Raw genomic sequence first — 12,147 nt, forward strand, 5'->3', positions numbered from 1 at the left:
TGAACAAAGACGGCTGAAAGACGTGTGTGTATTAATTTACGATATACATATATATGCGTTTTTTAAGTTTTCGATATATGTTCTATGGATAAGCGGTTCATGTATTGTTTCAGAATGTACTTAGAAGAATTCGTCTGTTCCGCAATTTATCGCGCTGTAACATTATTCAAGCGAGACTCTCGGTACCTGTACTGGAACGTCGTATGATTGTCAAATTTGCATCGGAGGGAAAATGAATATAGTTAAAAGTCACTATTCTGCGTACATTGCGCTTGATTATGTTGTCCATCGGTAATATTTAGTAAAATCCCGCATATATTAAACATATGGAATAAAGTCTTTTCGAAGTGTTGGAATGGTTACGTGATCTACTGTGCTATCGATTCAAACTACTGAGATTAGATTTCATAAAAACGGGACCTTCAACCACAAATAACTCAAGATTTAATTTCTATTACACTGAAATGCATCAAAGTGTGCACACAAGATTCCGGATCCAATATAATTAATTGCAGAGCCATGTATCAACACATTTTATCCATATCATTAATTTAATTTATGAGGGATAGCGCGAACGCAGTCCCGCTAACAGGAATTATACACCCGAGTTCTCTCGATTGAGCAATCGCATAGGAGTCAGCAAACCTGAGTGCAATGGAAAGCGCCTCTTCCTGGGGGATCGCCTTGTTGATCATGGAGCCCGCATTGCAGGTAGAAGTATGATTTTTCGACATCACGCCTACGGTGCAATAGTTATCGCCTCTCAGCACCTGTCTAGTGGTGTCAATATTATCGCATGCATCAATAGGCTTTGTGCCGCATTATTCAATTCACCATGGCTAGTGCATCTAGGAACAAAGACGACTGAAGACGTGTGTTATTAATTCGATTATATATATATAATTTATATGGTTTTTAAGTTTTTTCGATAGTTTTGTTACTATGTTAATGCGGTCATGTGTATGTTTTTCAGAAATTCTAGATAGGAATTGACATGTTCCTGCATGTATCGGGTGTAAATTATTCAAGGCGGTAGACTCTCGGTACTGGTACCTGGAACGCTTCGTTGATGGTCATATTTTGCACGAGGAAAATGAATATAGTTGAAGTTTCACTATTCTTGCGTACATGGCGCTTGATTATGTTGTCCATGGTAATATTGTTAAAATTCCGCCCTATATATTAGAAACAATAGGAATAAGTCTCTTTCGAAGTGTTGGAATGGTATACGTGGTCTACTGTCAGCACGATCAAACTACTGAGATTAGATTTATAGAAATCGTCGAACATTGCACCACAAAATAACTAGATTGTAATTCTATACACTGAAAAGCATCAAAGCGGCTCACAATATTCGACACCAATATAATAATTGGAGCATGTATGCAACAAATTTATCCATATCATTAATTTAATTATGAGGGATAGCGCGAACGCAGTCCCCCTCGCTAAACAGAATTATAACCCGAGTTCTCGCGCATTTGAGAGAATCGCATAGAGTTCAAGCCAAACCGACAAGTGCATGGAAAGGCCTCTTTCTGGGGGATCCGCCTTAGTTGTGCATGGAAGGCAACCCAGAGGGCAGGGTAAAGTATGAAGTTTGTCGCATCGGCCGGGCGTACGGGCCATAGTTATCCGGCTCTTGCACCTGTCTGTGGTGTTCAAATGAGTTATCCGCATGCCATCAATAGGCTTGTGCGCTTATGTCAAATATGTGGCACCATGTAGTGGCATTAGAACAAAGACGACTGAAAGAACATGTGTATATAATTTACCTATACTATATGTTTTTTTCTTTTTAGGTGTGAAAATTGTTTGTAAACTACGAAACGCCATGAGATAAGTTTCATGCCATCACGCTTGAGTTGTTTTTCTGTATATTGTTATCATTCCGTTTAATCCGGTAGTATTTTAAAACGGTAGGAATAAAAGGTCCTGCTTGAATGTGTTTGAATGCTATAACGTGATCTATTGTCGGCTACGATCAAGACTGAGATTAGATTAATAATTATGTCATATGTCGTATAATTATTTTCATGAAATTCGCGGAATCATTCAAATTGAAATAACTTAAATTTTTCATCAAATACACCGGAACAACACAAACGCGGCTACACATATTCTTACGCAATAGATAATTGGAGCATGTATTGCAACTCAATTTAAACAATCATTTATATTCTTAATTGTGAGGGATGCGCGACGCAGTCCCCCTCTAACGAAAAATTATACACGAGTCTCCCTCGATTTGAGATGGAATCGCAAGAGTTAGCCAAACGAAGCTGCAATGAAAGGCGCTTCTTCCGGGGGATCGCTTGTTGATCATGGAAGCCCCGCTGCCAGGTAAGTATGATTTTCGAATCACGCTACGGTGCATTGTTATCGGCTCTAGCACCTGTCTGTGGTGGTCAAATATTATCGCATATGCATCAATAGCTTGTGGCGCATTATTTAAATTATCATATTGTAGTGCATCTTAGGGAAACCAAGACGGCTGAAGACGGTGCTGTTATTAATTACCGATATATATATATATTATATTATATATATGGTTTTTTAAAGTTTTCGATTAGTTTGATTACTATGTTAAGCGCGTCATGTATGTTTCAAGAAATCTAGAAAGAATTGACATGGTTACCCGCATGTATTCGGGTGTTGTAACTATTATTCAAGACTAGATCTCTCGGTATGGTTACCCTGGAACGTTCGTTGATGTCATTTATTTGCCCAGAGGAAAATGATATTAGTTGAAAGTCATATTCTGCGTAATTGCGCTTGATTATGTTGTCCATTGGTAATATTAAGTTAAAATCCGCTATATTTAAACAATAGGAATAAGAAGTCTCTTTTTCGAAGGTTGGATGGGTATACGTGGATTGACTGTCGCACGATCAACTACTGAGATTAATTTCATAGAATCGAGGGACATTCAACCACAATAAAACTTAAGATTTAATTCTGATACCCACGGAGCATCAAAGCGGCTACACAATATTCCGACACGCAAATCTAAAGTTTGGCTGAGATTTATTGCACAAATTTATCCATATATTAATTTATTAGATGAGGGAGGAATTAGCGCGAACGACAGTCCCCTCTACAAAAAATTATTACACCCGGAGTTCCTCGATTTTGAGCAGATCGCAGGTCAGCCAAACCGAGCTGCAATGGAAAGGCTCTTCCTGGGGGATTCCGCCTTGTGATCCTGGGAGCCCGATGCCCAGGTAAAGTATAATTTTCGACATTGTCACGCCTTACGGTTGCAGTAGTTATCGGGTTAGCCACCTGGTCTGTGGGTGTCAGAATTATCGCATTTCTCAATGATTGATTCGCATTATTGTCAGAATAATTATTCCATCGCTTCAAGAGAGCATCTAGAACGAGGCGGTGTTGAAAAGGACGTAGTGTAAGTAATTTTTACTATAGTATATTTTCTTTGTTACTTGTTGTGGAGTGTGAGAAATGTTGTGGATAACTACCTTGGAAAGGCCCGATGAGATAAGTTTGGTGTCATTGCACGCTTTGGATTTTTCTGGTACTATTGTTGTCAATGTAAGCGTGTTAAAGGTCGCGTTTGTATTTTACAACGGGTAGGAATAAAGTTCGTGGCCGTTTGAAGTGTAGTATAGGAACTGGGGGTATACAATAGATTGAAAAAAAAAAGAGAATGAGGAAGGAGAGGAGGGAAAGAAAGGAGAACATATCTGGAAAATTAGCAAAAAAAAAAAAAAACAAAAACAAAAAAAAAAATAAAAAAAAGAGGAAAAAACGTGTTCTATTGTCGCACGATTCCCAAGATGAGATAGAGTATATTAAATTATTGTCAGGGTGAAATCGCCGAAATTTATATAAATGTTGTTCTAGAATCGCGGATCATTCAACTTGAATACGTGTAAGATTCGATTCATAAGGCACCGAGAAGAGGACCAACAGAAGCGGACCACACATATCTTACGCAATAGAATAATTGGAGCATGTATGCCATCGATTTTGCCTCATCATTTATTTATTGTGTAGCGGGGAAGGAGGATGCGCGAACGCAGATCCTCCCGTTCTAACAAGAATTATAGCAACTGCGTTCCCTCGATTGAGAGAATCGCACGGAAGAGTCTAGCAACCGAGTTTGCATGGATAGGCCTCTTCCTGGGGGATCGCTTGTTGATCATGGAAGCCCCTGATGCGCAGGTAAGTATGAGGTTTCGACATCACCGCCTACGGGTGCCATGCGTGGGTTATCGGCTCTAGCACCTGTCTGTGGGTCAAATATTTATCCGCCTGCTCAATAGCTTTGTGCGCATTATGTTAATATGCATCATGTAGTGCATCTAGGGAACAAGGGGGCTCGAAGACGTGTGTTATTAATTTCGGATATGATATATATCATAGTATATATATATTGGTTTCAAGTTTCGATAGTTTGTTACTATGCTTAGCGGTCATGTATGTTTCAGAATTCTAGAAAGATTGAATGTTCCCCATGTATCGGGTGTAACATTATTCAAGCGTAGACTTCGGTACTGTACCTGAAGTGGGCGTGAATGTCATATTTGCACGAGGAAATATGAATATAGTGTGAGCACTATTCTGCGTATACCATTTGCGGTGTATTATGTTGTCCGTAGGCTATATGTGAGTTAAAGTCCGATATAATATTAGCAAAGCATAGGATAAAAGTCTCTTTTCGAAATGTGTTGGCTTTAAAGTGGGTATGATTGGTGGAGGGTTACATAGTCGCACGATCAAACTACTGAGATTAGATTTAATAGAAATCGAGGACATTCAACCACAAATAACTAAGATTTAATTCTATACACTGAAAGCCATCAAAGCGGCTCACAATATTCGACACCAATATAATAATTGGAGCATGTATGCAACAAATTTATCCATATCATTGGGGTTTTAATTATGAGGGATAGGGCAGAGAACGCATAGTGGGCCCCGCGTAGCCAAGAAGTGTATACACCGAGCTTCTGCTTCGATGTTGGGAGAACTCGCAAGAGTCAGCCACGTAAGTGCAATTGAAAGTGCCTGTTCCTGGGGATCCGCCTTGTTGTCATGGAGGGCCGCATTTGCGACGGGGGAAGTATGGATGTTTCGACATCACCGGCCTCGGCTGGCAGGTAGTGATCGCTTAGCACCGTGTGTGTGTGTCGAATATTATCGAGCATGGCATCGTTGCTTGTGCCGGAATTATTCGAAAGTCTCACCGTGTAGTTGATCGTAGGAACAAAGACGACTGAACTGACATGTGTAACTGTAATTTACTATATATATGTTTTTTTCTTTTTAGAGTGTGAAAAATGTTTTGTAACTCGGAATGCATGAGTATAAGTTTCATGTTTCACGCTTGATTTTTTTGCTGGTATATTGTCTATTTCGTGTGGTTTTAATCGGGTGAATGGGGATTTTACAAGCGGTAGAAGACTAAGAGGGGGGAAATAGAGCTGCTTGTGTTGAGAGGGATGTTTGAATGGTATAGTGTCTTGATATCGTCGTGCGGGCGAATCAAAAGATGAGATTAGAGTTGAATAATTTAGGTCATTGTCGGTTCATAGGAAACATCGCGGGACATCATTCACAACTTGAAATAAGTTAGATTTCATTCATGTTACACGGAAACCGCAACAATTTTGCGGCGCACAACGTATTCTTACGCCCATAGATAATTGGAGCATGTATGCAATCAATTTAACCATATCATTCAATTAATTGCTGAGGGATAGCGGGGCGAAACGCAAGTTCCGCGCTCTAACGAAATTATACCCCGAGTTCCCTCGGAATTTTGAGAGAATCCGCAGAGTCAGCAAGGCGAAGTGCAATGGAAAGGCCTCATTCCTTGGGGATCCGCGCTGTTGGATCATGGAAACCCGATGCCAGCGTAAGTGAATGGATTTTCGACATCACCGCCACGGTGCATATGGTTATCGGCTTTCTAGCCCTGTCTGTGGTGTCAATATTATCGCACTGCTCAATAGCTTGTGAGGCATTATTGGGGATATGGGCATCAATGTATGCATCTAGGAGGCAAAGACGGGCTGAAAGACGTGTGTTATTAATTTACGCGATTGATCTATTGGTTTTTAAGTTTTTCGATGGTATGGTACTATGTTAGCGCGCGCGTCTGTATGTTTCGAAAATGTGCTAGAAAGAACTGTCATTGTTCGGGCCATTTATCGGCGCGTGTAACATTATTCAGCGTCGACTTCTCGGTACTGTACCTGGAGAGGTCGTTGATGTCAAATTTGCACGAGGAGATATTGAATATAGTAAACGCACTATTTGCGGTGACAGATAGAGGCTTGATTAATGTCTGGTCATTGCCGTAATAATTTGTTACATAAAAATGTTAAAATCGCCAATATATGAAAACAATAGGAATAAAAGTCTCTGTCGATAAGGGTTTTGGAATGGTATACGTGATTTACTGTCGCACGATCAACTACTGAGATTAGATTTCATAAATCGAGGCATTGGGAACCCAAATACAAGACTCTTAATTTCTACACTGAAAGCCATCAAAGTGCACACATATCCGCTATCGGGTATAATAATTGGAGCATGTATTCAACAATTTATCCATATCATTACAATTTAATGGATGCAGGGTAGCCGCGAAGCGCAGGTCCCCCTCTAACAAATTATACAGCGGAGTTTCCCTCGATTTGTGGAGGAGGTGCGCAAGAGTCAGCCGATCCGAAGCTGCGTGGGGGAAAAGCTACATTCCTGGGGCTATCGCCGCCTTGCTTGATCATGGAAGCCCCGATGCCAGCGTAAGTTGATTTTCGACATCACGGCTGCGGTGCATAGTTACTCGGTTCTGACAGTATTCACTTGCGTACGTGTGAACACGCCGACTCAAACCGACCCGAGCCAAATTTGGCCCGAGCCAAATCTAGCCCATTTGGCTCGAGCCAAATCATGACCGTGTGAACGCGACTTATATCTCGGGGAAGTTTCGTTTTGACACGATCAATAAACGGACGTACAATTAACACTACAGCATCGTTCAGGAAATTGCAGATCATATAAGGTTGAGGCATACGTACACTATAATAATTTATCTAACAAGCTACGTACAGTAGTAAAAAGCCGTATAATGAATACGGAACAGCTGCAACTGAATACATTTGCAATTACGCGGCATATGTATTTCCGGATCACGGATGGTACACGAACAAATTCTATCGATATTCATCAAATGATCAAACGGATATAGAGCAATTGCATATATAATGTACATTACTAGCACACATTATTTACAAAAGACGATATTTGCTGCATATTTAAAAACTCTAATATCATAAATATATATGTAGTGTAAGCGATCTATACGAACATATAGATCTTCCATGGGCCCCCTGATAGACACGCACGCACGCAAGCACGTACGCACAGCATTCGTCATTATATAATGGTAATTGTACAAAATAAAATACTACACTTTAATTGTAGAGCCAGACATTTTTTACAGCATACAGAATATTTTAACACTCACGAGGGAAATTACAATTACTATGATTTGTGACACGCCATCATTACCTATAAGATAATGAATTTTTTCAAGGGAAGTAATTGCATGTTACTAGTAAATATTCAGATAACATTTTACCCATACAATTCATACACATTAAAGAAGTTATATACGTAGTTTAAATAAATAATTTCAGCACTATGTGTTAACAATACGTTTTCCTTGCCAAAAAAGCTCAAAATGTACATGTTGGCAACTTTACTGTCCAATGCTATAACAACAGGACGTGATTTCTCGTATTCACACCATTGTTACTTCTTCCAGAAAAAAATAACATCAGTGACGAACCTTGCAACATTTTTCATGTAACCCTGCCAGAATAGCAAACGTCGCGCGTGTAGCTGTGTGCATCTATGACAGACTTACAGGTTTCAGATCTTGACTACCATAAGTACTGTTTTCCTTACAATTACAATCCATAGTTCTGGTTTGGCAAACTCAAACATTTTACCAATTCGTGTATTGCCAAGTGAATGTATGAAAGACAGTCCAAAGGCTTTATTGAGCAACTACTTATAATACGTCGTGTCTTTCTAATAAAAAATTATCAGAATAAACATGAGACACTGTGGACTATCCATGCACGACTTCATGCAGATTGGATTTCAATAGGAAGACATCTATGGAAGCTGTAATGGCTGGATATCCATAACGACGCAGGCCATCCAGCCTTCAATATGCAGGCCAACCGTCCATCAACATACATTACATATGATAAGGTTTTCATAATTACGCATAATCAGCAGGTGGCAATATTCAAACAAAATAATAAAAACCACTATAGGCGAAATTAAATTCGCATTTCAGCGATTCAGTCATTGCACAAAATAACAAGCACGTAAAATATATACTGGTACGAAACTGTTGTTATTAAATGACCCCTTAAAACTTCCACGCACTGCGAAGTAAGACGTTTTGTATAATGTTCATCATGTCATTGGCGGGTGCAACAGCGTCATTAGAGGGAGGTTTCATTCGTCGGTGGTCTACTGTTCTCTTCCTCAAGCAGACGTATGCGCTGCTGCAGAGTTCTCACCTGAAAAAAAGTCACCAACACAACAACAAAATTTAAAAAAAACAAATGCTAATATAATATAATATAATATTATACAAATGCTGCCAAATTGTGAGAGCAGCATAGTCTAATGGATCGAGTGCTGGTCTATTTTTTCTGGTATTTTCGAGCTAAAATTGACTTTTAGATTCAAAATTGTTAAAGGCTTACCATTCATAATGTAACAAATTTCAATAATACTTTTTTTTATTTCATGTTACATGACATGCTTAGCACCAATTACAATGTGGTATTTTTACAACCATACGCTGCCTTTTTCCTTTTTCTTTTCTTTTCAAACACAAGTAACAAATATGTGATATACAATGTGGAATTTTCTATATATCAGCCAAAACAAAAAGATGTGCTTACCTGGCCAGTGTGCCGCTCTAGCATAGCAGTCATCTGCTGCTCTAATCTTTTAATCTTGTTTTGATGTTTTTTCTTTGATTTCTCAAAAGCAGATATAAGTGCACTGCAAATTAAACAGTTAAACAGAATGAACCATCTTCATTACCATTCCCTTAGTGTGGTAGTCCCACTTTTATAATTATCAGCATATAAGTATATTAGTGGATTATCCAATACTTCTGCATATTAACACCCCTGATACATAACATAAAACATAAACTATAAATAACAATAAACATCTGTATGAAAGACCACCGGAGTTGCAAAATTAAAATAGATACATCGTCTTAAAAAAGACGATGAAGAAGCAAGTGTAAGTTCAAAAGTTTATCAGTCTACCTATTCGCCTTTTTAAGATCGTTCACAAACTCGGTTGACTGTTGATATCGATCCTCGGCATTTGACGATATCGACTCTAGCGTCTGCAGCAGCTCTTGTATCCTACTCTTCAGCTGTGCCTCCCTCGCAAGGCCAGCAGCCAGTTCCTCATCAGGATTCTCCTCGTATTCGTGACCTTCACTGACCTTCATCAAAGAAAATGGTTAGCAGTGAATATTGGCAGGAATCTCTCTGTACTTGTGACCTTCTCTGACCTTCAGCCAGGAAAAAATTCGCATCGCAGTCGTATAAGACATCATGCTGCATGCTGTTCTGGGTTTAACGATTTACGCGGCTAGAGAATGTACACGTGGTGACAGTGGCCGGTCTGCCAATGCATCTTAGACCAGCTAGCGACTGCCATTACCACCAGCATTTTTGCTGCTCAGCCTAGACCAGTGCTGCCACTCAAGATATTACAAAAAAAGTATAAAATCTGTCCAGAAAAAAGCATCAAAATTGCCTAAAAAAAGTATAAAAAAAGTATAAATTTGTACCAACATACCATGATTTCTTATACCTTATTACCGAATACATTATAGCCTATGTGCAGCATGTAAACAAGCTTCAGGAATGATGTGTGCAATGGAATAAGAAGTTGTCTCTTGAACTCTCTGTTTAGAATATTTCAATGCAGTGTTTCCCTTGGCCAGAAAGGCCTGTAAGGCGGTAAATTTGTGTGTGATGTGTTTGTGTGTTGCGAGGTCCTAGCACAGTGAGCAGTGCATGTGCCTGGCCAGCTAGGGGGTCTGGGGGCATGCTCTCCCAGGGAATTTTTAAAAAAAATAATGCAATTTGGTGCATTCTAAGCTATTCTGGACCCATTGCATAAGACTCTTGAATCCTTTTTTCAAGTTATCAAAAGTTTCGTCAGCGAGGCGATGTTTTGGACAAATTTCTGTGTGGCGGCTGAGAATTTGAGCGAGGCGGTCCGCCTCGCTCGTGTCAATGCAGGGGAAACACTGCAATGGTCTGTCATTTGGTCACTGACAGCAGAGAGCTGAGAGCAAAACACTCCACTGAACAGAGCACACATCACTCCTGCAACAAGACTAGCAAAGCACATCTTTAATCTCATCAAGTACAGTGTACCTAAATGTAAGTCCGAAGAGTTTTGACCATCTTTGGCAAAAAAAGTATTTTAAAGTATTTTTGCATGAAAAAAGTATGAAAAAAGTATAAAAAGTATAATACTTAAAAAAAAATTAACTATACTATAATTAAACTTAATTATAACATAACTATACTTAAATAACTTATTTAGACGAAAACCTGTTGATCATGACATAATTTAACCTGACATCTGCGCACCTGAAACACACCTTTGACATCTAACCAGCGATCTACGATTCCGAGAGTCGCACTAAACCAATGAGAGTCGAAGTGACGAGTCAGCATTTTCAAATGGTCGAGTGAAAATAGGATGTGCAGTTGGGATGAGCCAGGGTTTATGCAATGAATGCTGCTACGAAGCATATACCGTCACAAACGTACCTTTCTCGATAATTTCTCGAGTTTCTCTTCAAGTTCTGCAATGGTAGCTTTCAGATGAGTGATATGGAGGTTAGACGCATGTTCCCGTGACTCACAACTGTCTAGGTGCAGTTCAAGCGCCTTCTTCTCTTTTCCCAGCATATAGTTAATGGCCTTTAATTCTGTTTTTTCCTCCTAAAAATAACAATTAAACATCACTATGCGTATGGATCAACTCAGGGATGTAGCATGTGAATGGGTACACTACTCTGTGAAGTACTGCATCGTTCAATGCAGGTCACTTTTTTCTCATGCCTCTTAAAGGCATACTAGGCCCATTGATTATGCAATGTTGACGAATGCTAGAGTAACTGGCACCTTGTGTAGTTAATAAGTACATAACCTTACATCCAAACGCGTATTAGTTTGTCCAATATCACTGCTGGTTACTAAGAAATGTCTAATTGAAATCCGCAGTCCAAGAAATCAGTTGTTTACAGTTTCAAACCGCTGCCGGCGAAGCGGGCGTGATACAGATTTATAGTGCACCGGACATTTTCGCACGCATGCTCGGCCGTACGCAATGCTATCATCAGTGATTTCGTAAACACGGACGCTCGTGATAAGGAACTTTTTGTCAGGGCTGTCCATGACAATGTGCGTCCGTGATTAGTACGTGTGTATTACTCCATTTCCATGTTTAGTCCGTGGCCGTGCTTACACCGCTGACACCTCCATTTATCTGGCGTCCAAAACATACGGGCCTTACAAATGTTTACGTCATCGCTTGACTCCTGGATGACATTTACGGCACGTAAATGAATATCAACAACCGATTGCAAGTTTTGCTTGTAATGTAACCAGCAGTGATATTGGACAAACAAATATGCGTTTGGTTATAAGGTTATGTACTTATTAACTACACAAGGTGCGAGTTACTCTAGCATTCGTCAACAATGCATAATCCTAGTATGCCTTTAATATTCATCTATCCAAATAAATACTGAATAAATTTCATGTAGTGCATAAGACCTTTTTATAGCATAGATCATTAAAATGTCTATCTAAGTCCACATAGCACTGCTAAATCCAAAGAATTCAAATGGCCATATCAGCATCTGTCTGTCTGTCTGTCTGCTTGCCTTCCCCGCCTTCACTGACCTCCATCGCCATGCTCCTGCATGAGCTGAACCTGGAGAACACCGTGCTCATGCAGGAGCTGATGGCGATGAAGGTCGGTGAAGGTGGGGGAGGGAAGGAGGGAGGGAGGGAACCAAGCTTCTTCCCTCCCTCCCTT

The 12,147-nt window shown here is 39.8% G+C and overlaps 1 protein-coding gene across 9 annotated transcripts in view; it reads right to left on the minus strand.

Moving 5' to 3' along the window:
* The window catches only part of LOC106821425 (colorectal mutant cancer protein-like), a 34,969-nt gene that overhangs the window by 1,982 nt on the left and 20,840 nt on the right, over positions 1-12,147 (minus strand). For all 9 annotated transcript variants that reach the window (XM_014826218.1, XM_014826221.1, XM_014826215.1 and 6 more), the window contains 4 exons: positions 10,872-11,045; positions 9,339-9,523; positions 8,961-9,063; positions 6,941-8,570 (listed from right to left, as the gene is read on the minus strand). In XM_014826218.1, the coding sequence (XP_014681704.1) occupies positions 8,493-8,570; positions 8,961-9,063; positions 9,339-9,523; positions 10,872-11,045 (540 nt within the window). In that variant the 3' untranslated portion in view covers positions 6,941-8,492. The remainder of the gene's footprint in view (positions 1-6,940; positions 8,571-8,960; positions 9,064-9,338; positions 9,524-10,871; positions 11,046-12,147) is intronic.

The sequence above is a fragment of the Priapulus caudatus genome, unplaced genomic scaffold (genome assembly GCF_000485595.1).
Source record: "Priapulus caudatus unplaced genomic scaffold, Priapulus_caudatus-5.0.1 Scaffold72, whole genome shotgun sequence".
Classification (NCBI taxonomy): Eukaryota; Metazoa; Priapulida; class Priapulimorpha; order Priapulimorphida; family Priapulidae; genus Priapulus; species Priapulus caudatus.